At 46.7% G+C, this 25,738-nt stretch overlaps 1 protein-coding gene across 6 annotated transcripts in view; it reads left to right on the top strand.

Annotated features, from left to right (window-relative positions):
* The window catches only part of ACAP3 (ArfGAP with coiled-coil, ankyrin repeat and PH domains 3), a 101,102-nt gene extending 77,056 nt beyond the window's left edge, over nucleotides 1–24,046 (top strand). For 2 of the 6 annotated variants that reach the window (XM_033007506.2, XM_033007505.2), the window contains 16 exons: nucleotides 197–309; nucleotides 4,829–4,880; nucleotides 5,351–5,451; nucleotides 5,847–5,958; nucleotides 6,540–6,748; nucleotides 7,038–7,107; nucleotides 7,241–7,335; nucleotides 7,878–8,092; nucleotides 8,702–8,806; nucleotides 9,220–9,321; nucleotides 11,534–11,626; nucleotides 11,760–11,980; nucleotides 12,143–12,252; nucleotides 12,627–12,737; nucleotides 12,845–12,906; nucleotides 22,739–24,046. In XM_033007506.2, coding sequence (XP_032863397.2) covers nucleotides 197–309; nucleotides 4,829–4,880; nucleotides 5,351–5,451; nucleotides 5,847–5,958; nucleotides 6,540–6,748; nucleotides 7,038–7,107; nucleotides 7,241–7,335; nucleotides 7,878–8,092; nucleotides 8,702–8,806; nucleotides 9,220–9,321; nucleotides 11,534–11,626; nucleotides 11,760–11,980; nucleotides 12,143–12,252; nucleotides 12,627–12,737; nucleotides 12,845–12,906; nucleotides 22,739–22,845 — 1,878 coding nt within the window. In that variant the 3' untranslated portion in view covers nucleotides 22,846–24,046. Of the gene's footprint in view, nucleotides 1–196; nucleotides 310–4,828; nucleotides 4,881–5,350; nucleotides 5,452–5,846; nucleotides 5,959–6,539; nucleotides 6,749–7,037; nucleotides 7,108–7,240; nucleotides 7,336–7,877; nucleotides 8,093–8,701; nucleotides 8,807–9,219; nucleotides 9,322–11,524; nucleotides 11,627–11,759; nucleotides 11,981–12,142; nucleotides 12,253–12,626; nucleotides 12,738–12,844; nucleotides 19,924–22,738 lie in introns of those variants that run through there. The other 4 variants (XM_033007508.2, XM_033007509.2, XM_033007510.2 and 1 more) reach the window with 4 other exon arrangements.
* Nucleotides 24,047–25,738: the final 1,692 nt, after the last annotated feature.

Raw genomic sequence — 25,738 nt, 5'->3', positions numbered from 1 at the left:
AGTTTACTAGAATGAGGATAATTCATGGCTGCAGCCCACTAAGGCACAGGGGTATGCTGTGACAGACAGCTCTCCCTGAACCTTAGGATTTTGACCTGGATGTTTTTTCTCTTCCTGATGTTTTGATTAGGCTCATCTCTGTCTTGGTCCTAGAGAGTGCAGTCATGTTACAGTCTCAGTCTCTCTCTATTTGCAGGACTTCTCTTATGATGACTCGAAGGTGGAGTTTAATGTTGATGCCCCAAATGGAGTGGTGATGGAAGGCTACCTCTTCAAGAGAGCTAGCAATGCTTTCAAAACATGGAATCGGTGAGTAATAACTCATAGTTCATTTGATATTTGGTCTAAGACTCTGAACACAGCTAATGCTGCCTGCACAGGAGCACACATTCACTTTTAGTGAAATCTTAGTGATGGTTATCATCATTGGAAGGATTCTGGGCTAAGTAGTTAAAAGCTAAATAGTTAAAATAGCTAAAATGAGGTTGGTTTGATAGTTTCTGCATACAGAGACTTTTCTTTCAGGAGCATTTTGCACGTGGGTTGAGGGAGTTAGTCCTTATTCTCTATTCAGCACTGGTGAGGCTGTGTCTGGACTACTGTGTCCAGTTCTGGGCTCCCCAGCACAAGAAAGGTATGAACTCACTGGAGGTGGGTCCAGTGAAGGGCCATGAAGAAGATTAAGGGGCTTGGAACATCTCTCATATAAGGAGAGGCTGAGAGAGCTGGAACTGCTCAGCCTGGAGAAGAGAAGGCTCAGAGGGGATGTGATCTTATCAATGTGTACGAATTCCTGATGATAGGGAATGAAGAAGAGGGAGCCAGACTTCTCAGAACTGCCTAGTGACAGGACAAGAGCAATGCGCACATATTAAAAATGTGAAATTTCATCTGAACAAAAGAAGCTGCTTTTTTCCTGTGAGGATGCTGAGGCAGTGGAGCAAGTTGCCTGGAGAGGCTGTGAAGTCTCCATCTGTGGAAATACTAAAAAAATCCACCTGGGCACAGTCTTGGACAACCTGCTCTAGCTGGCCCTGCTTGAGCAGGACGGTTGGACTAGATGATCTGAAGAGGTCCCTTTCAACTGAAGTGACTGTGATTCTGCTGAGAACCTGTCAGCTGCAAGTAAGATCAGAACTTGAAGCCATGTTAGCATAACTGCCTCTGAGTAAGTCCTCCTGAGAGAAACAGTGTCTCAAGAGAGATTAATGGAGCCTTATCATAATCTGGCTATGTGGCACCAAGTCAGCTCAGAGCAAAAGAGGAGTAAGCGTCTGCTTCATTGCAATGATGTTTTAAGACCACATAAATTTTCTGTCAGCTCATTATAACTCAGGTGCTGAGCTTGCAAAGGCACTTGCTTTGCAGGTCTTTGATGTCAGTGTGTTGGAGACATGTACATTAATTGGTAAGAGAGCTAGGTTCTGTGTAGTTTATGGAAGTGACTATTATTTTCCTGTTTAAAAGCAGATATACTTTCTGTGAAGCTGTATATTCCTCTTACACTGCATCATGGAATGAGCCAGCTGATGTTTTGCTGCATCTTAGTAAATGCCAGGGGAAAAAAAAAAAAAAAAAAGAAGACTGCCTTCCACAAAAGGAAGAATGACCAGGTTCCATGCAGGGAGGGTAGGGCACAATGCAGCTCGAGTCTTGCCTTAGAAAAGCTGTAAATTTATAACAATTAAGAGAAATACCCTAACATAGCAGGATATGCTGTGAGTATTAGACCTGTCTATTTTGGGATGGGGAGATGTATGAGAGTGGAAATATCAGCTGTGCTGCTGGGAGCTGAGAAATGGCTTTCTGTGCACTGACCCTGCTCTTAATAATTTATAAATATTTCATCTGATAGGTCACAGGGATTGCCAGGCTCATATGCCTCCTGCACTAGTCAGGAGTCTGCAGCTGCCAGAGGCCTTGGGAAGTGGAAGCAAAGGTTTCATGTTCTAACCTTGCTCAATATTTGTGTGTTTAGTTTCCCTTGAGATACTCAATGGGTTTCATACAGGGTTGTGCTAAAGGATTCAAACCCTTCCAGTGAGCTTCTAATGCATGAGATCAATGACTGACTGACCTGTGCTTACTCCTCTCACATAACAGGGGAATGATACAATATTGAGAGATCTTTTACTTGGCTATGGGATACATTGTCATAGAATCACAGACTGGTTTCTGTTAGAAGGGACCTTAAAGACCATCATGGCCCAACCCCCCTGCCCTGGGCAGGGCCCCCTTCCCCCAGCCCAGGGTGCTCCCAGCCCCGTCCAACCTGGCCTTGAACCCTTCCAGGGAGGGGGCAGCCACAGCTGCTCTGGGCACCCTGGGCCAGCGCCTCACCCCCCCCCCCCCAGGGAACAATTTCTGCCTTAGATCTGACCTAAATCTCCTCTCTTTCAGTTTAAAACTGTTACCCCTTGTCCTATCACTACATACGTTCAAAGTATGCACCACAGCAAGGCTGAAATGAGCTGCTGTTAGATTTTTGGAATGAATAAACACTAAATGGTTCAGTGAACAGTTTGTGGTATGCACAAAACCTGTCTGTGTTTGTTTGGAAAAAAGATTTGAAATTATTAGAGACCTGTGAACTGGATAAGTGATTCCTTCTCTCTGAAGCTTCCCCTAGTACTAAGGAGATTCCAGTCAAATTTAGTATAACTCTGTTACCCCTCAGGCTCTCTGGTCACATGACAGTTAAGCACTAAGTTTGCACTTGGAGGAACCAGAAACCACAACAGCAGCTACAACACAGTGCATCATGGTGTTTGATTTCAGTGCTCACAAGCTGTTGCACTGGGAAGGTATTTTAGCTGAATTTTTATCAACCTTTTAGGATTTCCTGCTTGGTGTTTCCTAAGCAAAGTATAGCCTCGGTCCATAGCATGTCTGCTTTTACTGATACCACATGTTTTTGCAGAGAAGAAGGTCATTACAAAGTGTGTCAGGTTAATGTCAAGACCTGTGCTTGACTCTTGTGATAGAAAGGAACAATTCCAGCCAACTCCTTTCTCCTAGCAATGACCCTGGCTGTGAATTCAAGGGTCACTCCAAAGGGCACTTGTCCTGGAGGGAACATGACCCTCTGCAACTTTCTGGTTTTCCTGATGGCTGAAGTAACATTAGAGTCAAGGGCTCCAATTTTTCCCTGTCCCCCAAATCCCAGCAATCTTCCCTGTATCCTACATCCCAGTCATACACGGTCTGTATCCTCCCCACAGCCATCTCTGGCTCCTCAGTCCCACCCACTCTTAGCCATATCTACCCACATCTTAGCTATTCAGAGCTCCTGTAGCCTACTCATCACCTTCTCGCTGTCGCTTAGCTATTCACTGTTAGTGCCTCCCCCTCATGTGAGCAGGAGGGGGGCAGGCAGAGAAAACACCAAAATCCATACTTCAGGATATCGGGCCAGGAGCCAGCACCAGGCAGAAATGTGTGGTGGTGAGCAGGAGAGCATGGCTGCAAGGAGCAGAGACCAGAACCTGAAAGAGACAAACATTCCGCTTGGCTTCATGTGACGGCAGAGCTCCTTGAGCATGGACTGCTGCTGTCACAGCAGCTCAGAGTGATGCAGAACTGTATCAGCTCATCAAAATGGGCTCCCACATAGATGGGATGGACTCCAGTTACCTGTATTTTCCCATTTCTCCACACACGTCAAGTCCTCTTGTTGTCTCTTATCTGTTTAATATTTCAGCAATGACAAAAGAAAGAGAATCCTCTCTCATCTCATTTTTCCCAGGGCACCTAGTTCTTTTGCAAACAGAGTATGTAATACATGCTCAAAATAACATCTTTCTTCAAGCCTCTTTATGCTCAGGTATTCCAGTACCTTCTTCCTGAAGCTTAGTGATGGCCATGGCTTCCATTACTTTCCATGAAGATGATCAGATTGCTAAATCTTAGGCTGTATCTTGGAATGAGGAAGTGACTTGAGGGGGTTGGATTTAGCACTGAAGATTAAGACACCAGGGAATTACCTCCGCTATCGGCATCACGTGGACCTTCTGTCACTTGTGTTTTAATGGCAAGCTCCTAGCTGGTGATTTGTTGGCTCCTAAGAAAGCAGACTCCCTTCACACACATCTGTCCATGCTTTGGCATTGTTTGGCCTCCCATAGGCTGTGGTGGGTAGCATGTCCTATATAAACACCAAGGCGTGCAACTCATTTGTATTATTTTCTCCAACATGATTTGTACAGCTGCCAATTAGCAGGGTTGTCTGAGATGGATTTATTTTTTCCCACCTGGAAGTTTTTTCATGATGTCAAGGAATTTCTGGCTTGCTTTAGGACAGTCTGCTTGGAGAGGCAGCAGGCACACTGCATCTGACCTGGCATGTGCAAGTAATCTAATTTCACCAGTAAATGTCAAGTATGCCCACTGTGCACATATGCAAGTGCAAGTATGCCCTAACCAGTGCAACATGTCCCACGGGCATTGGATTTACTACCTGCCCCAGGACCAGTGTACACACACAGACTTCTGCCCCAGAAATCACAGGCAGCATTATGGGACTGCCCTACTCCTTTGTTTCCTCTTCCTGTCTTCCCTTCCTTCTTGCTATACATTAAGATATCTAGGACACTTGCCATCGTAGCATCTTGGTGCCAGGAGTCATCCCCTGAGGCTGTAAATCCTTTGTTTGTTCTCCAAGGCAGGGCACTGGAGAGGAGTGTGAGCTTTTGTGACATTACTTTCCAGCTTCTTGGAATAAATTACACTCTCTAAACAGGGAGATATCCTGCTCTGCCACAGAACAAACTGTTTCTCTGTAGCTCTGCTGTTTGCTTATTCTGATGTCTGTCTGTCTGTCTTTCCTCAGGAGGTGGTTCTCCATTCAGAACAGTCAGCTGGTGTACCAGAAAAAGCTAAAGGTCAGTGAGGCTATGCCAGGTAACACTGACAGATTAGCCAACTTGTCTGGTATCCTGCTTTGCTGGGGACTTCTGCGCTGTGGTGGGGAAGTGGGGTGGGACGAGTGGGGAGGGGAATTGGATCAGAGGGACAGCAAGCCTGTTCAAGCATTATTGTGCTCCAGAGTTAGATTGTACTAAGAACTGAGTGGCAGCAGATGGGGGGGTTGTGGTGACCCAAATATTCCTGTTGAGTAGAGGAAGTTGGTGGAGTCCCCAGTACGCCTGCCCCTCCATGTGCGTGTTGTCCCATGCTTTGTGTTTGTGTAACCCCTTCCTATTGCCCTGGAGTTATCTGGTGGTGGGCTGGCTCTGCTCTTTCTGGATTCAGTGGATGCTAACCAGCAGGCCTTTGGAAGGAGTTTTCTAAGAGGCCTGTTTACAACTCACATTGAGGGAGCCAACAAAGCTACCTGTTCTCACCCTTTCAGGATGTCCTCACAGTAGTGGTGGAAGACCTGCGGCTCTGTACTGTCAAGCCATGTGAAGACATAGAGAGAAGGTTTTGCTTTGAAGTCGTCTCACCTACCAAGTAAGTTTGGTGGCCAGACTGTGTATGGAACTGCAAGAGATTAGATTTGAGCAGATGCTGCCCTGGGCTATTGAATGTGGACTGGGAGGTACCATTGCCTGTACTTCAGAGTCCCTAGGAGGTTCATCAGACATCAGCATAAGTCAGATCTAGGCTACACGTGCATAATATGCATATAGACAGTGAAAATGGCAATGGTCAGACCTGCCTGGAGTTTTTGAAGCAGGAACACCTCTGCCAGTGCAAGCTTGTAGGATTAATTTTTGCCCCTTTGCCTGTCAAATCAAGGTGGTGCCCCTATTGGAATATTTATGCTGAGGATGAAGTGGAACAATTTTGACCAAAACGTGCACCCTGTCCTTTTGCTCTTTCCAACTCATTTCTTTCTTTCACAGGAGCTGCATGCTGCAGGCTGACTCGGAGAAGCTGCGTCAGGCCTGGATTCAGGCTGTTCAAGCTAGCATTGCTTCTGCATACCGGGAGAGTCCTGACAGCTACTATATTGAAGTGAGCAAAGGGGTGATGAAAGATCCATAATACTGTCTTGGAGCCCTGATAGTGGGCTTTTGGGCTGTGGCGGGTCTAGTGTATGTGGGTGGATCATTTGGAAATACTCTTCTGCCCTCCAGGAAGGGAGCTGATGTCAGTGCTGACTCAAAGGCAACATTTGTTCACCAACCAAAGTCACGCTTAAAAAGCTGGGCTGGGGGAAAGGCAAGGCTTTAAATCAGTGTTGTCCTGACATCTTCACTTTCTTGCTGTCACTCTGGGTTGATGATCGCCAAGAATTATGTTCCCCTGGGAAGAGCTGGCTCCCTAGCTGGGGCAAGTGCAAACAAGGCACCATGACAGCAAGTAGTTTGCCAGACAATGGTCTGCGTGCTGCCTGTGCTCACAGAGCAGAGATGGGGTGCAGAGCTCTCTTGTGGCAATAATTGAGATTAATGAGGCTTTACCTGTTCCCTTCTTGGACTAGCCCTAGTTTATTCTTCTTCAGATAATTCTTCCTGTCAATGCCTCTGCTATGCAAAGCTCTGGTTCACCCTGCAGTGCTTTGCAGAATCCCAGAACCTTTTTTTTCCCTGCAGAGACTGGACCGGACTGCTTCCCCATCAACTAGCAGCATTGATTCTGCTACTGACTCCCGGGAGCGCAGTGTGAAAGGAGAGACCATCTTGCAGAGAGTGCAGAGCATCCCTGGGAATGACCAGTGCTGTGACTGTGGTCAGCCAGATCCTCGCTGGGCCAGCATCAACCTGGGCATTCTGCTGTGCATCGAGTGCTCCGGCATCCACAGGTACTGCGTGCACGTGTGCTCTGTGCTGCCAGCCAGCAATGGGTTGCAAGCTCCTGGAAAAAACAGTGGAGCCTGAATTACAACTGACTATGATGTTTGTACAGAGAGATTCAAAAGTAATTGCTTGTTGTGGCACCAGTATGTGCATATGCATAGAGCTCTCTGCTATAGCTATGTCTGTATAGATAAATATGTAAGAACTGGATTGATCTTGTTCATCTTATGATGCCTGAGAAGTTCTGTTTTGAGACATGTAACCATTTCAGTTTTCCTCCTTTTGGCTAAATAGGAGTCTGGGTGTTCACTGCTCCAAGGTCAGATCTCTCACACTGGACTCCTGGGAGCCAGAGCTACTGAAAGTGAGTGTTGGCTTTTACCAGCAAGAGATGGACAAGTGGTGGGCATGGGGGGAGTCATACTTGGTGGCAGGCTAGACAAGAGAGAAGGTAGCTCCTCACCTGAGGATTTCACTCCTTCCCTATTGTATTGCAGCTGATGTGCGAGCTGGGGAACAGTACTATGAATCAGATTTATGAGGCACAGTGTGAAGAGTTGGGACTTAAGAAACCAACAGCAGGGAGCTCCAGGTGAGTCTGAGTGCACACACTGGTCCTCTCAGTCCTGTGGAAAGCTATCCATCCACACAGCAAACCCAGTACCCTAAGCTCTCCAGAAAGTCAGATTAATAATGTGACTGGCCCTTTACTGAGGGCCAAAACTACCTCAGGTACACCTGTCTTGACCTCTGTAGCTAGCCTGGGCTTGACTCTCAAAAAGGTCAGTGGGGCATTACCATCCAGAAATCTGGTGAAATATGCTTGGGAACTGGGGCTTGCTGGGTTTACACCTGCCCTGACACCTTTCAAATGCATGTAACTGAAACACATGGTGTTGCTTAGGGCTGAGCATCTCATTCCACTCAGCTACACCCTGCACTTCATAGTTTTGCTTTGAAATGGGAGATATTTTTAGGTTGGAGAAACTCTCCCATCTTAATACACAGGCCTCAGTGATTTTTAGGACTCAAATCCAGGCTGTTAAAATGACCCAGAGCAGCTCCATCTCCTTGTGGCTAGCTGCTTTGGGCAAATTATGTGACCCTGTGCACAGCTTTATGCTATTCTCTTAGGCAGGACAAAGAAGCCTGGATCAAGGTGAAGTATGTGGAGAAGAAATTCCTGAAGAAGCTGCCAAACGGGGAGACTCTAACAGAGAATGAACGAAAACCTCGGCGCTGGAGTGTGAAGAAGTGCCAGAGACACAACAGCACCACGAAAGCACCCACGGCTCGTCGAAAGTACCGCCACGAAGCAGGCAATGCATCACCAGCCATGTTGTCATCAGGTGGGAACCTCACAGGCCCCACTCCCCACGCAGAACTGTGTTGGCCTGCCCACCACCCTTTGTAGGTGTGCACACGACCGCCCTAATAACATGTGTGGCCCTGTCTTTCTCTAGGACCTGCAAGCCTGCCAGAGGTATATGCAAAAATGCTGTTGCCACAGGCTGTGTTGACACACATCTTTAGAGCCATTTCCTAACATTTTCCATCCATTTAAGGAGGTTCTTTTGGCTAATGGAGGAGATTATTACACTAGGGTTTTCCAGCAACTTCTAAGCTTGCTTTGTGCATTTTCTTTTGTATTCCAGCCTCCTGCTTTTTAATAAGTTTCAGATCCTTTTATTTTTACCTGCCTGGTCTGTAAGAGAGGCCATGCTTATGAAGGGTTCTGGCTGCTCAGAATGCTCTGGGATGACTTGGTCTGCAGTGTATCACCAGCTTTGGTCAGCTCTTTGTTGTATTTTGATGGTGTACGTGGGCATGAGTATGGCACTGGACACGTCTGGGGCACATTGGACATGCAAGCTCAGCCTGTATAAATACAGCTGTAGTACTGTCTCTCATTTGCACGTTATTAACTCTGTCTTTCAAAATCTCTCTGTGTGAAATAGCAGCTACACTGGAGAGGAAATTCCGTCGAGATTCCCTTTTCTGCCCCGATGAGCTGGACTCTCTCTTCTCCTACTTCGACACCGGTGCTGGCTCCGGCCCACGCAGTAAGTACAAAGAAAGAAAGTGTCTCTGCTCCTGGCACGCTTTACCTCCCAGCTCTTCTAGGGCATGTGCGTTGCACCAGACCTAAGGCAAGGCATTGGCCTCACTGGCGAGAGGGTAAATGTTTCAGAAGAGTGATGGGGAGTTAGTTGCACAAACTCCAACTCATTGCTCTTTTATTGCACTTATTATTTTAATATCCTATCCAGTCAGTCCCTGGTGTTTGCATTCTGGTGGATGGGATTTTTTCCCAACATCTTTTACTCCCAGGCTATGCATTCCACTGGCTTTTTTTCTGGTTTTAGTTTTGGCTTTTAATTTTTTTTTCCTTTTTTAGCAAGTCTTACTGCGGACAATTTTTCTTTTTGTGTTTGTGACGATGAACTCCCCTCATATTCCGTCCACCTTCCTCTAGGTGCCAGCCACATCTCTATGCAGCATCCGCTAGCAGGTGGCCCATGGAGTGGCAGTGGCATTGGTCCCGGTGGGAGCGGTACGCCGTTCCTCCTGGACGGAGGTAAGGTGGCGCTCTGGCAGCTAGCAGCAAGAGAGACATCCAAATTTTACTTGTTCCAAACCAAACTTCAGAGGCAATTATGTATTTTCTTTCAGCCAAATGATTGGAACCCATACGTTACCGGTCCCTTGTGGGAAAGACAGGCTGACAGGCTTTCCAAGGGCAGAAAGCTTCCGAGGGTTCCCAGCAGTCAGGTTACTACATCTGAAAGGAACAACTGTCCCTCAGATGAGATAAAGGATCCAATCCCGTACAGGTGGGATCTCATGGCAAATAGGAAATAAGAAGTGTTTGCTTCAAATGCCCCACATCTGTCACAGACTGGTTGCGTGGTCCATTATTGTACTTAGCTGAGGAGTGATAACTTTTTAAAACTTACTAGCTCAGTTTCTTGTTATTGTATGAACGTATGAGAAATATTTAAGGTCCTGAGTCAGCACAGCAGAAAATCACAGACTTTCCTATAAGTACATGTTATCTCTTGAAATCAATGAAGAAGGTTCTTCAGTGCTTGTCTGAATCAGTGCCTTAAAGGCTATTCCAGTTTCAAGGAATTTAGCGTTTATTAGTCAAGAGAAACAATACTTGGGAGATGCAGGACTTCAGAGATGCTCAACAGCCTTACCTTGCTCCTGTAGAAGAAAATAGGAGTTTTGTCACTGAGAACAGAACTGGGAATTTGACCTATTAATATTCATGGGATATGAGCCAGGTTCTCCTTTCTTGCTTTGTTGTAAATCTGAAGTAGTGCCATGCGGCCTCACTGGAGTCCCTCTTTACTTGTACTGACATAATGGAAAGCATAGTCTCACCAAGCAGTGTGTTTGCTTTCTACAAAAAACAGCAATGATTTTTCTGACAGCAAATCCAACAAAAGATAGGCATGATATGTGCCACTTTAAACCTTTCCTGTTGTAGCCTCATTATCTCCTTTGGCTGTTGAACAGTGCTGAAGGATTACTCATGAGCCCTTATTTCAGGACCACTGATTTAGAGATTGTTCTTTATCTGGGACCTAGCTGTAGCTGCTCTGAAGATTTCAATGGACAGACTTTAAGGTTAAGGTGTCTTGTTCTGTTATGGTTTTCAAGGCTTGGATCTTTAGTGCTTGCAGGCTTTCCTACTATTACTCTTTGGAAAAACTACTTGGCTCATATTTTAGAAACATTTTGTCAGTTACAAGCTGGCTTGTTTTTCTTTCTAATCACAGTCGTTTGAGGGTAGGTCTTGGGGTAGATCACGGAGACTTAACCTCTTGAGTTCTGAAAGGACAGATGCCCCCAGCCCTTACAGTTATTGGGAAGTTAAAGCAGCAAGAAGCTGAATCCAGCCAGAGTTCCCAAGGAAGCCGGGCATCCCTCAGGGCAAAAGTGATGTGGCATTCCCGTTCCCGCAGGGACAGTTTCTGCATGTGCTTCTTCCTTCCTTTCTGTCATTTTCATGACTGCTTTTGGGTGCAAACTGGAAAAGGTACAGAGTTTCTCTGCCACTGACACATTGTGTGTTCTTGGACAAGTTGCTTCATCTCTTCATGACTCCATTGCTTGTATGTAGTCAATTGTCTTGTAACATTCACCAGCTAAGCAGGGAAGGTGGGAGGCACTGTGGGGAAAGGGAAGGGATGTCTGTGAAGGTGAATGTGCCAAGAGACAATGGTTTTTAAGAGTTTGGCTTGAGATACACACTGTTGATATTATTTGGCCCAGTCATGGTCGATAATCTGTCAGAAGCAATGCATTGGCAAGTGCCCCAGTGACAACTGAAAAGCTCTGAGGAGAGCATGGATAGAGTGAAAACTGAGATTATTAGTGGTAAAAGCAGAGTGGTGTCTTCATTTTCTTATGACACTGCATAACCTGCTGCAAAGCTGTCTCTGCTGCTGCTCCGCTCCAGTCTCCGTCACGGCGTCCCTCATGGATTGCAGCAAGGGATGTCCTCAGCAGTCCAAAATACCATGGCAATGTTGGAGCATCCCTGCATGAAGGGCAGCGTGGGGACACGGACACCATAAGGCTTTGCAATTTTTCCTTGGGCAGTTTTATTGAGTGGGGCGAAATGGGCTAGCAGTCCCCCTCTCCCTTGCCAGCAGTGCCCGGTGCAATGTGTGTGTGACATTCTGCGCAGCCCTTTTCCCCTGTGGTCTCAGCTGTGCCTGGTACTGGAATGCCAGTGTATTAAATTGGGCTTGGTTTGTCTTCTGTTGGCCCTGCAGGTCTGAGCAGTGACAGTGGACTTGGAGGAAGCACAGATGGCAGCACTGATATCCTGGTGTTTGGCTCTGTGGTGGACAGTGTGACAGAGGAAGGTGGGTGTCACAGGCTGCTGAAGTGTGGGGAGGTGGCTAGTGGATGGTCAGGACTGTCTGGTGCCAAGAACCATAAGAAACTGGAAATGTGAAGCTTTTGGGTCATCTCTCTCCATCCTTTTCTGCCTCTTAGAGTGCGAGGTGTCAGAGGAGTCGAGCGGTGAGGCAGAGATTGAACAGGAGGCATCAGATTTGGAGGACCTGAGGGAGCTGCATCCTGGCTTGTTGATCTACAAGGCAGCACAAGCCCGAAACCTGCCTCTGATGGCAGAAGCACTTGCCCATGGTGCCGAGATCAACTGGGTGAATGATGAAGATGAAAACAAAACTCCTCTGATTCAAGCTGTGATGGGGGTACGTTGTGCTAGTGGCTGGGAGGCCACATTTGGGAATGTGAGGTCTCGACTCTAGTTCAGAGTGCACCAGAAATGGGCAGCTTCCAGCCTAGTACTTGCTCATGCATCCTCTTGATACTGCTGGCTGGATTTATTTAGAAATATCCCTTTACCTTGCTAGGGCTCCTTGATAGCCTGTGAATTCCTGCTGCAGAATGGGGCAGATGTTAACCAAAGAGATATCCGAGGCCGAGCTCCCTTGCATCACGCCACGTACCTGGGACATACTGGGTAAGTTCTTTGCACGTTGCTGTGACGTACTCCACCACCCTTGGGATTGAGATTCACTGTTAACGCTCACAGGGTGAGGCGGGCAGGGGAGCTGGGTTTTGGTGAATTGGTTATTTGCAAAACATGCCTTTTTACTATCACATCAACAACGTGATTGTCTTAAGGGTAATTACCCCCCCGTGATGATATGTGGGGGGCAGTTGGGCCCCTGTACACCCACCCCTCTCTCCATGCCACTGCAGGACTTCCTGATTTAGACCAATATAAGTGAAGCTGTGCCTGCCTGTGGGAGGACAGTGCCCTCTGCCCGTTTTGGCTGAGGGGTGGAGGAGCTGGAATTTCTGCCCTGACGGTCTTTTCTTTCCCTTCTACAGTCAGGTCTGCTTGTTCCTCAAGCGAGGGGCAAATCAGCATGCGGTGGATGGCGATGGGCAGGACCCGCTCAATATTGCTGTCCAGGCAGCCAACGCAGACATAGTCACCTTGTAAGTGCAGCCAGGACTTCCCAGCGCGCACGTACAGGGACGCTGCCTGTAAATAGGGAAGGAATAACCAAACCTCTCTCCCTTGTGCTTTCTCTGTTTTGCTCTAGGCTGCGTCTGGCTCGAATGAATGAGGAAATGCGAGAAGCAGAGGGTCCCTTTGGACAACCAGGTCAATATCCCAGCAACAGCCCTACTGAGCTGCAATACAGGAAGTGTATACAGGAATTCATCAGCCTTAATATAGATGAGTGTTAGTGACAACTCCCCCACCTCCCCTTTTGCTGTCTTGAAGTTGGGCTGAATTTCTAGAAGCCCTGAGAGCCCCATCCTTGGTATATTGGTGTTTCTTGCAGATTGGTCTGTTTTTGATGCCTGCACATATAAGTTGAGATGCACACAGGAAGGAAAAGGGGTCTTTCCTGTTAGCATTAAGTTCTCATGCTTGGCTACCGGATGGTTGATTATGTGTAGGAGACTCCTAGGGCATAACCACAGACCATGGCATGTAGACTTGAGTGTGTGAAAAGTATGGGAGACGAGTTTAGCATTTAAAAAAAAAAAAAAAAAAAAAAAAAAAAAGGAAAGAGAAAAGGAAACCCTCTATCACCAGGAGAAACCCACCAACAATACGATCAGATGAACCTGTCTCTGCTTCAGTGTCAGTGTAGTTACTGTGCACTGAGTTCTCGTCTGAACAGTTTGTTTGGAAGGGATTCTGACGTGGAGCCCTCTGTCCTGGCAGCGTGACCAGCAGCCTGCTCTCTCATGGAACTGCTGCAGTGTCTGGGAGCTGCTGGGGCCAGTTTAGAAAACTAAAAGATGACCTCTAAGTCAGGAACAGACTGTTTTGCGGGGCAGAGATATTTTGCTCCCGAAGGCACAACAGAAGGGGTAGGATTGAGAGTGATGGCTACTCACCTTAATTGCTCTCAGGACTATACCAGCCACGCTCCCCTTTTTTTGCCTTTGGTATTTAGCTGGTCAAAGCCATAGCTCACTTGCTTCCTGGGCCAAGATGCAATCTGCACAGTGTTACGGAAGCGGCAGTGCTAATTTTTTGAGGCTGGGAGAAGCTTGTCGCTGGCGATGGGCTTTGTGTCAGGGAAGAAAAGCCACATCCAACTCCCACTGCCTAAATGTCTGGCTGCACGATGCAATTTGACTTTGGTCCAGTTTGTTTCTTGGTCACTTCAGATTTCTGACTTAGCATCTCTGTGAAAGAGACTTCTACTTGCATGTGTACCCCTCTGTGCTCTCCCCCCGCACGCTGAAGCATGTGAGTAGGGCATCTCAGCAGCTGGCCCAGGGGCTTTTGAGTTCCCCAATTCCAATGACCGGCAGAATCTTCTTTTTGTTTCTTCCCTCCTTCTTGTATTATTCTTTGCTGGGAGTGGGGGAACGTGTTTCTACTTAGAGCACTTTGTTGCTATGTTTATGGTCTGTGTTACAGGGATCATGCTACGGCAGCTCTGCCGAGGTGCTGCAGCCATGTAATCCTGTCTCGGGAGAGCTTGCAGAGCACAAGTACCACTGGCACGTTGTCCTCGGGCTGGCAGTTTGGATGCCAAGCTGAGGTGTGCTCCTGTAAGAGCCTCTTCAAAATGCCCTGAACTGCAAGTGACATCTGAGTTTTTCAGGACTAGTGGGTGGCAGTCCACGACTGGTATTTAGCCTGCCTGGGCACCTAGGCTGCTGGCTCTGGGGTTGGGCCATAGTGCCTTATGGATAGTGCTGGGATCTTGAAGGGATCAGGATCTCTCAAGGAATGCAAGAATACCAGGCAGAGTTCCCCATCCTCCTGCATCACATCAGCAGTGAGACACAATCATGCTATTTTTCATCCAATACATGTTTGAACAACTTTACTTTTTTTTTTTTTTTTTTTTGTGCATACTGGCTGCTGTTGTGCTGCAGCCCTTAGTGGATGAAACCTTTGCAGGTTTGTTTCTGTTGATATAATTGTGTCCTCAGATACTGAAGCGACAGAGATCCAGCTCTTCACACAAGATACTGCCCTCAGAGACTGAATCAACAGCACTCAGTGTTCACCCACATGTCTAAAAGTGGAACAACAAAGAAACTCCACTTAGTGTGTCTCTAGTAGGGTCCTCTCAGTTCAAGAGAGAGTCCCTGCTTCCTTAGGGAAGTGCTATCGCAAGTTTTTGCTGCAGCCAGACCACAGTTTTCTGGGTCTTGAAGTCCATCTTTGTCTTGTCACTTCCTCATTCTTGTTCCCTTTGGAGCTTTGGGATGCTCAGCACCGAGTGCTGTTTTGATCTCGATCCCAGCTGTCTGAAATGGTCCTGGTGACTGCGCTGAAACTGCTGCGGAGCAACAGCTGTGCAAAATCTGGCCCCAGGGCCTTTTGCGCTTCCCTAAATAATAAATGATCTCCTTCCACCAATTTTGGAAAAGAAAAATTAACAAGATTGGCCCCATCAGCCTTTTTAACATTGTCAGTGCCTTTCACGGCACTTTCTCCATCGCCCTGCTCCCAGGAGGCCAGTGAACCTGCCGACTCAGCACGCTGATGGCTTGCAGGGGGGAGCGCACTGTGCAGACTTGTGTTCTGCCTACTTCAGTGCCTGGTCTGGAACTTTCCTGTAGTCTTTGACCAGGCAGTGCTCCCTCTGAACTCTTCTCTGAGGAGAAGCTGTAGGACCCGCCCTTAAGAGTTGGCAGAGGGCAGGTCACTTGGTCTGTACTCTTATTCTGCTCAGCTCTGGCACCCTCAGGATTGATTCAGGTCTGCGTGTGGGATGAGGCAGTGTGGCATAAAATGCCATCATCGCTGCAGTTCGGCTTCAGAGGAGCGCTAGGATATAGAAATCCTTACAAATTTCTTTGAGGTAGGGCCAGTTCTGATTGTAGCTTCCACATGTGTTCTGACTGTATCATACACTGCTTAAGTGATATCAAATGAAGGCAGATGTGCACCGTGTGTAGCTGTTGCTGCAGTGCTGCTACATGGTCTCCTTCTGTTGGCATTTGATATGCCCCAGGTTAAATATCTTTCTTCCTGATACCTGTGTGAAGGTACAGCCAGCATCGCTGCCCACTCAGTGGCATTACAGAAGGTTCCCATCTTTACAGCCTCACAGAGCTTCATCTTTTGGTCCTTTGCATTGGACTTTGTCTTCTTCCTGATCCGAGTCACCCTAGATTTAAATGGGCTTCCCCACGGAGCAGGGTGGTGCCTTCACTTGTGTGCCAGTTGACACCCCTTCCTTGTCAGCTGAGCCCTTGTACCCTGCAACTGGTGGTAGAGTTACTGTCAGTCTGAGTGGGGTCAGGAGCAAATCTGTAGTCTTACAAGACAGTGCGAAATGCCCTGCAGAGCTCAGATGTCGGGTCAAGTGGGTGGTGCTGAGCCTGCTTGCGACACAGCAAAGCCCTGAAGCACTTCGGCAGGATGGTGCTGTGCCTCTGGTTACATCGCCCAGGTCGCCCCGCGGCCTCCCGATGGCACTTGGGGTGCTGAAATCCAGCCAAGAGCTCACTCTGCTTCCCGGGCTAGGAACTGAGAGAGTCTGTGATGAATTCTCTTTGCTAATCCTATCCCATTTTATACCGATCTGCATCGATTTAGACATTGGTCAGTCCCCTCAAGCTGTGCCCTTTCCTGGAGGAAGGCCACACTGAATCAAAGCTGGCATCTTTCAGGGTACTTCTGAGATCTTGACAGTGAAAGAGATGTTTCACCACTGCCATGGTCCTACTCCGTTAATGAATTGCAGCATGGTCATTGTCTAGCAATGTTTTTTACATGTACAGCAACTTAAAACACCCCAAATGGTTTTACCAGCTTTTTATGAGAAAACAGAAATATGACTGATCCTTTCTGTAAGCCAGTGAGAACTGGAGACATGGCTTCCACTTTGGGTCATTTTATTTCACAGTTGGCATTAGTGGCTCATGAGAACAATACAAAAATCATGTACACTTAGGTGCATTGAAGCTCCAACTCACTGCTGAAGTACATGAAGTTAAAGTGTATGTAAATACTGATGCAAAAAGCAGTGTCTTGCAAGACAATTTATCTATTTAACATGTATTGGTACTTTATTTAGATTCAATGTATAAAGCAACTTTGTGCACTTTTCCTACATACAGTATTGGGGGGGGTTTATGTTCTTTTGTTATGGATTTTGTGCTGTCTTTTTTAATCAGTGAAATTGTTAAATATTTAATTTATTATTGATGTGCCCAGAGGACTAGTGCAATTTTTATTCAATACAGTTTGTCTGTATTTAATGTCAGGATTTTTTTGTAGCATTGTTAGGGAATATTTTTCAAAGCCTACCTTTTTTCCCCCCATGTTTCCTTTCTTCCCCCCTCACCCCTGCCTTTTCTATTTTCATTATACAGATTATGAGGCATTAAATGCCTCTAGTTTGAAATGTAATCAAACACTTTAGTACATCCTGCAGTTTCTAACACAAAAAGGTTCTCCAGGAAAAAAATGCTAAGGAGGCACTTCTCAATGTTTTCTGTGTTTATTTGATTTTTTTTTTTTTTTTTGATTGGGGTGTGTGTTTGTGTGTGCGCTTAGAAGTTTGGAGAGGAGAGTGGAGAAGTTGTACAGAAAATTTGTTTTCAGCAAAGTAAATGGCCAGCCAGGCTACAGGGAAGACTAGATATGGAACACTTTCATTTTTCTCTTCTTCAAATACAGCTGTATTTGTGTTGTACAATCTTGTTTGAAATATCTAATGCCAAAACTACTCTCTTTCCATTCTTCCTTTCTTTTCAATGAGTGCGTATGTTATCTATATGACAGTAACTTGGTTGCAACCACAGTTAACATGAGGAGATTTGCCTTTGTCTAGAAAGCAACATGCCAGGCATTGTCAAAACACAAATGGACCCGAACCATTGCCAGCCACGCAGATTCTGTCATCTTTTGAGTTTTTGAGATCTGGGTGAATATTTACATACCTGTCCTAGCTTTTGTTTGACTTGACCCAAACCCTGTAACCAAGTGCCTGGACAGGTAGTCTAGGTTTGAATCTTTGGGGTCTGCCACATGTCTCTGATTCCAAATGGGATGAGTTCAGGTTGCTGGAAAGTTGAAATGATACCGTCTGTGTTCCCTCTCCACATGTCATCCAGGAAAGCCTCAGGTTATTTTAATATTATTGTCTCTGAGATGGTCTCTGCAGCGTGAAATTTCTTTGAGCAGTCTAGAGGAAAAACATGGAATTGTAAGAATTTATGTCTTTCAAGGAAAAGGTTTGACAAGCTGAGACTGTGATCAGCATAAAATAGATAAGTAACATCTCAGACCAGAAAAATGGCCATTATTTATGCAAGAGAAAAACAGGACCTCCTAAAGAAATGCACTGATTAACTTATTGTCCAGTGGCCACAACACAGCTGTCCTCTACTGCTAAACTGCTGTGTTGTTCCTGTGCTGCTCAACTGTCCCTGAACCCACTTCTCTCTCCTCACTGCCCGAGCATTATTGCTTTCAACCAAAGACAAACCAGGATGAACGGATTAAGTGTGATATTAAACCATTGGTTAGCTGATGACAAAGGTCTGTGTGAGCGTGCGTGTGTGTGAGTGGGCTGCTGTTGCATGGAGAAGCGGGGCATGGGGAAGAAGTGACTGAGCAGGAGAAGGGAGAGTGGGAGTTCAGAAGAAATAAGATTTTTTTTTTTTTTTTTGAGATTCCAAAATACAGAGTGCTGTTTCCATAGGAATGTGATTCGTATCAGTCTGCCTGCTGGTTCCTCAGCCTTGTAGGGAATTTGGGCTGGGGTACATCCCTCTGAGCCGCGTACCCAGGGCTGTGTCAGGGCGGAGAGAGGGCAGCTGGACAGTTACGGGGGGGAATCAGGGATAGAGGTGGGGGTGAGTAGCCAAGGTAGTTCCCACGGCACACGAGGACCACGTGCGTTTCTCGTGCAGCAGGTGAGGTGGCTAGAGGGGCTAGCGGACGGAGGAGCACTTGCTCCACAAACGCATCTCAGCACTTAGCCCCTTCCTCGCAGCGAGGCCGGGAAGGAGCACGTTGAGTTCGTAGGTCCTTGTGCTGGTAACGCGTTGGGGGGGGGGGGGGGGCCAGGCCCTTGCCTCTGTAGACCCATCTCAGCTGACTTCCAGACGTCACGTCCCTCCAGCGGCACGCGAACGTGTCCGTGTGGATTCCCCATCCTGGGAGCCCGCTCCGTGGGACCTGTGACTGCTGAATCACAGAGACAGAGGAAGCCTCTCTAGCTGTAGGGTTACACGGGCTGGCGGCCTGGAGTGACAGCCTCTGAGATGAGAAAGCCCAGCCAGCCTCTTCCTGGCTGGGGCTCCCGTACCTTCCTATCTAAACAGCACAGAGAGAAAGAAGTTCGTTAGCCAAGTCAAAGCTGCTATGTGTGGTTGATTAACACGGCTCTGTTACACACTGAATGGCTGGGCTGCTGTACAGGGGCTGACACTTGCTGTAAATACGCTATAACCTATTAACTTCCTTCACTTGCCTGCTTTCAGTACAACTTTGTAACATGTTTTTTAATTCCCCCTTTCCCTACACAGCCTGTACTGACTGTAACTATGGAACCAGATATTCTGTATGTTATTATCTTTGTACAATTTTAAAACTGTTGCTGTGGTGTCTGCCTTTTTTTTTTCCCTCCCTTCTCTTCTAGTGTCTCTTGAAACACTGTTAATAAAAATCTAGATAAACTCCTTCCCTCCTCCTTCTTTGGCTTGTTTTTTTTTATGCAGGGTTTCTTGCCTTGTTGCCTGTATTAACTGGATCTGGAAAACCACCCCCTTTTAACCTGTTTTCCTTCTCCTCTGCAACCCCCAGCTTGAATTTTATGGCAGTGAATAGACTGGAATGCCACATAAATACTCTGCATTTTTGTTTGGGTTTCTGTGACACTGTCTTGTGATAATGTGATTTCAGGGTGCTTTGGAAGAAGGCTGGGGTAAAGGTGGCAGATTCAGATCACACCCCCCCAACCCACCCATTCATGTTTCTTCAGAGTACCTGAATCAGTTAATGCTTGATATGTTACGAGCTCTGCTGATGGCTATCCTGTAAAAGGAGACCTTGCACTAGATGAAAATACCAATCTGCTGCACATGGACCACCCTTTCCCACATATCACAGTGCAATCCTTCCCCCGTTGGTTTCTCTCATACTGTGTGTCTGTGGCAGAAAAATAAAAGAAGAAGAAGAAAAGAAAGACTGGCCCAGCCTCATGATTTCTATCATACTTAGCTTGGAAAGCAAATGCAGAAAAACAAAATTGTGGAATAACCTCTGTTTTGTCCTGCAGGGACGAACAGGTCCAAATTAATGAATCTGGGTAGGCTGGTGAACTCAGTGAAGGAGTGAAATAGGAAGGATACTTTGAAATCAGGAGCATTACAGTCATTTAAGGCATTTATGGAAGGAGAGCTGCATGGGCTTACAGTAAATTTATAAGCACAGATCTTGGGAGGCACATGGCTTGCTCCCCACCCTGTCACTGACTCCTGCCACCCCTTTATTTTACTACCTTTCTATTTTCTGTCTAAAATTCAGACTGTGGTCTCACCCAGCCTCACAAGGATAAATACACTGAAGTCTGAAATGCAATTACAGAAACCCAGATCTCCAAAAGACTGCCTCTTTCTTCAGTTAATGAGGATTAAATGCTTAAATATCTTCAAAAATCTGGGACTAATACTTTACAATCACAGTAGGATTTTTGTAATTGGAGTTCTATCTATGTGTTGCCATAACATATTTTACCAGTATGCAGGAGGATTAGTGATCTCACTGAACAAGGGTATATTCATGCTTTTACCGACATGGTCAGGCTACTGGCAGGAGGTAATAACAATTCTGTCCCACTACCCAAGTTCCACTTTGATGCCATCCCAGTGCCGAAACTAAGTCAGGATCAAAGAAGAAAAGTAGCAGCTGTTACCTGGTCTCTACACTAGAACTCAGCTAGTTCAGCACTTACCTAGTGCTGCCAGGTATGCTTAACAATTCAACAGCAGGCTCATTCTAAATACACCCGGGAGAGTTGAGTCTTTATTATCCTGGTTTCTATATAGTGTATAAGGGTGGATTTTTTTTTTTTCTTCTCCCAGAAAGGGACTACGTTTTATTTAGGGAAGGTGGGGAGGAGTAGGCGGTGGGGGAGCAGATGGAAATGCTGGGAAGCTGGGGTGCTGCACGCAGAGAAGGAAAGTCAGCGTGGGTCACGGACGGCCTGTCACTGGTGGGAGGGGACAGGCTGCAAGACAAAAGTCACTGTAGCATTGGGATGTTATTTGTATGCACAGGACAGCACTGGCGGGGGAAGTGGAAATGGGCTGAGTCCCACTGGTTAAGGAAGGGCTCAAGTGACTGTAATCAGAAGCTAACAGGTAGGTCAAGCTGGTTTTGTGGCAGGCACAAACCCAAATGTTTCCTGAACATTGCTGTGCCTGAAAATCAACAGGTCCTGATCAAAGCCTGCCTGACAATGAGGCTCATGTTAATAAGCCTTTGCCACCTGCCTGTAGATAATGCTGAAGACTATTATTCTCAAGTCTTTTTGGGCTGGACACTCTTCATGTGCCGAAAAGAGACACTTCTCGCGTCCCAGTGTGCTCACCCGTGAGCTGGGGTGGAAGGGGACACCGTGTTCACAGAGGGACCCGTCCTGCGAGCTTGCATGGAGGGAGCAGCTGGAGGAATGCTTCTTGGAGATGCCTCCGGGGCAGGGAGCGCTGCCAGGCCGGCCAGGGCAGCCTCTGAGCCTCCTCAGTCCACTCGCAGCCAGCTGGACACACTCACCCTCAAACCCTTCTCTTCAGCTGAGTTTGTGAAGCAAGATGAAGTTGTGCTGGATCCTGCTATCAACTTGGCTTTGTGGAACCGAGATTCTGTATTACCTTTTCTCTTCCCTCAGCACCGCACCACTATTGACAGAGGATGTGCCTCGGAGCTATGCAGCTCATAGCAGCTGTGGCTCTACCCTCTCAGTGCCTCTCCAGGACACGTCTTCTGTCAAACAAAGGGCACAGGAGCTCTGGATGAAAGACTAAAGGGAGCTGCACCTCTGTAGGTGAATACCTGGGATCTTTCACTTATCTTTTCCCCTGTGGCTACATGGGTTCATCATCAGGTAAAAATGAGCTCACTAGCCCAATCCGTGGCAAAAATTGCCCTAGAACGTCAAGCAGCAAACATGCAAGCAGAGATATCATTAATGGGATGCGGGTGCCTAATTATCTCTGGAATTGCAGCATAAAACTGAAACCGTTCCTGCATCAAGGGAGATTCTATCATAGAACCACTGCTGGGACAGCTGAACTCTTTGCCTTCATCAGTAGTTTGAACAGGGCCTTGAGTCAGCTGTCATGGAGAATTGTTATTATCTGATAGTGCCCTTCAACAGGTTGTTGTTTTATTCCAGTACAGGTGGACTGATATTGTACCTGCTCTGAAGTCTGGCTGCTAGAAGAGAAGCCAGACAACTAGTAAATCATCTTATCTCTGTTCCTGGCTGAACAGTGTTCCCAGCAAACTAATATCAAACCCTGTGTTCTCGAATGCATGAAGCTCTGCTGCTGCACAAGTGGCACAACAAAAGACCTTTGCATTTCAGAGCACTCAGCTTCCACAGTAGCTCTGTCCTTCAAGTCTTAAAAGTCTCTCTACTGTCTCTTGGGCTTTGGAAAAAAGTACCAGTAATATAAAGAGGGAGGAATTATCTCAAATATGATTATGGAGCAAGAGTCCTGAGAGCATATTTACATATGCAAGCTCATGAATAATCCTGTTCCTATTAACAAAGAATGGAAAGCCAAAACAGAACCTTCTGAGGAAGTGCAAGGCTCACAAGCTGGGCTCTGTCTCTGTATCACAAGTAGAGCTGTTTCTTACATCCAGATGCAAGTTGTGAGTTCCAAGTGAAAATGGCCCGGTGCACCATGATTTCCATGGGTGGGAAGTAACAAAGCAAAGGCAGAGTAAAAATATTGGGACTAATGACTCTTCCTGTGTATTTTTGCAGGAGATGCTACCTACCTGGACATCTTCCGGGAGTTCTCTCACATGGCTTCGAACAACCCAGAGAAACTCAAAAGGAGGAGCCTACACTTCAGCCACTCCTGCAGATAGCCCCCTCCCTCCCTCTGCCAAGACCTTCTGCTGGAAGGTTCTGCTCGGAGCTGCCTCAGCTCTGTGACCGCAGAACGGCACAAACAGGCACCCTGAGCTCAGCTACTGAAGAAAGATGTTCTCTGTTCAGACATGCTTCTACTAGAAACCTGTGTTTTCCCTGGTGTCTGCTCTTGAGCCCTGACCAGGAAGGTGACAGGGGTAATTCCAGAATAGGTACATATTCAGGCTGTAGGCTTAGGTCCCACGCCTTGCAGTACCTCAATGCAGTTTATAATGAATTAAGCTGATCTTTTAGCTCTCAATGCCATTTCTACCTTGTTACTTCTGGGAAAATCTCCCCTTTCTGGGTGTATGCAAACACTATGATACTGCAACAGTGCCTGCCCCTAAAATGAAGTGCAGGTAAGTGGTCCTGACCATCGAATAAGCCAGGAGGAGACGAGGAAGCGCTCCGAAAACTGAAGAAAGGTGAATGTCGCAGAGTTTTAGTGGCGGCGGCGCCGGAGGCGGGTGGCTCACTCAGTCCCAGACAGCACTGGCCACCAGCCGCGCTCTGAGCTGTTGCCCGCTTCCCGCAGCAGCGGCGGGATGCGAATCCCCGTGGCACGAGGCCCTGCAGACGCCGACCCCCCGTCCACAGCACCCGGCTACCACTAAGCCCCAGGGGTCCCAGTCCCCACCAGCCCCCTGCAAAACACTTGGCAAAACACTTCGTTTTGCTGCGTAACCCACCTCTTAAGATACGCCCACCACTGAGTGCTTTGAGACATTTAGTTTAACATGGATCAGGGAATAAAACACCGATTCCATGGGAGACTTTACAAGCAATACCGAAACCAGAATCTAGCTCTTTCCCTCAGGGTCTCTCTATCTCCTGCTAGTTGTGCATCTCACTGTTAGGAGAGTTGTACTCTTCTGTAAGGCACGGCTTTCAGTATTATTTTTGTAATTTTTATTGTTATATGTCATAGTTATCAAAAATAATAAAGGGTTATGTGTGGACTATACAGGTATAGGCACCATGACATAATAAAGTGCATCGTCAGAATGATATATATGAACTATGACATGCTGAAATGTAATATATCTTACGGCAGAAGAAATGTATTTTTTTGAAAAGGTGGGAGTGAAAAAATCTCACATGCAAACATTATCTATGAACTGAGAATAAAGACAGGATTTTTTTTTTAAATTCACACATATTTCCTCATTCTTTCTGATTCTAGATCTTTAAAAGTCACTTTAGGATGAGAAGCTTTAAAGTATGAAATTTATTTGACACAGATTTATGGCTTGAAAAGAGGAAGCGAAATGAACTTTTCTCCAAAGAGACACAGGATTCTAGCTCTCTTGGTAGCCCTTCTGTTTTATCTGATTAAGTCATGCTCTGATTTCATTAATGCTATTAATTAAACACATTAGCAATATGGCAGCTTAATAGACACACAGCACAACACTAGCAATGTGGCAGCCTAATAGACATGTCAGCCCTTCTGACAAGGTGTTTCTCCTAAGAGACAAGCCTCTGAGCATCTCCCTAACTGGGCGACAGAGTGCAGCTTCCACAAGCTGTCACAGCTTCTGGGACCCAAGGGGAGATGCCACTGAGTGAGCACGGAGCTGCACGGTGGGACATGCAGGCAGTGAAAGGGCTGGGCTCCCCTGCCCTTGCCCAGTCAAGGGCTTCAGGATGATGGGCTTGCAGGAAAGCAGCTGCTTCTTGGACTGCTGGCAGCCTTCTGGTCACATTTGCAGAAGAGCTTGCCCTGCAGCTTGCGGCAGGAAAGGCGCTTGAAACAACCAGCTTCAGTGGAAGGTGTCCCTGCCTGGGCAGGGGGGTTGGAACTAGGTGATCATTAAGGTCCCTTCCAACGCAAACCAGTCTGTGATTCTGTGATTTCCTTCTGCCTAGCTTTAATTTCTATCAGAGTGACAGCCATCATAGAAGCTTTCCATTGAGGAGGAACAATAGTCTGGCAGCTAGAGGAGGGTGCTGGGACTCTGGATTTAAACCTTTCTGTGGCACTGCTGTGTGATTCTGAGGATACCAGTGTCTCCCATTTGTGCCTCAGTTTTTGCTCCACACTGGAAATGCACAGCTCAGATATAAGGACCTCCAAATAGGACACATATTTCAGTAATGATATCACAAGCACTAAAGTATGACCCTAATGAAGAATTTGTATGGCTGATTTCCCAACTATAGCAGGCTATGGGAATGTTCTGTAATAAAGAGGTAGCAACTAAACTGAAAATTAGTCCACACCCTCAGAGAAGATTGCTCTAAGCTACCTTCAAACTGGATACCTATCACTTATGCTTCCACTAGCTTAGAAACCATTATTTTATTCTACTAAAGGTGGCACAAGCAGATGTGAAGCAAATTTTCCCCGTGTCCCCCTTCCATAGTGAAGCCCGCACCCTTTTGCTCTTCCAGTCTTGTGTCTCTGTACTACCAGTAGACACTCCCTGCCCACTCGCATACCGTGCTGCCAAGGCATCTCCCTCCTGGCTTGCAACACCCCTTGCTCTTCTGGGTCTGCACATATATGAGCCGAAGCACACACCCCTGCTCACAGATCCATCTCCTGTATTGCCACACCCCTCTTGTTCCAAATCTGACCACGAGACAAGACAGTGCCACTTTTTCCTTGGTCCTTCACTCCTCTGTCCCCAAACTGACTCCTCCTGGGAGTTATATTACACGATGCAGAATTCTGCAGTGTTGCTTTTTTTTTTTTTTTTTTTTTTTAATGCATTGGGACCGGTGTAAAGATTTTTGCATCAATTTGCTGTTAGCAAACCTTTAGCCTGCTCAGTTAGTCCCAGTGGTAACAAGTCTGGGAGTTTTGAGAGCGAGGTGTGTGTGTGTATGTACACAGGGATGTGT

Source organism: Tyto alba, unplaced genomic scaffold, assembly GCF_018691265.1.
Source record: "Tyto alba isolate M040663 unplaced genomic scaffold, T.alba_DEE_v4.0 Super-Scaffold_20000042, whole genome shotgun sequence".
Taxonomy (NCBI): domain Eukaryota; kingdom Metazoa; phylum Chordata; class Aves; order Strigiformes; family Tytonidae; genus Tyto; species Tyto alba.
Note: the sequence above shows the minus strand (reverse complement) of the source record. Positions and strands in the feature narration are given on the sequence as shown.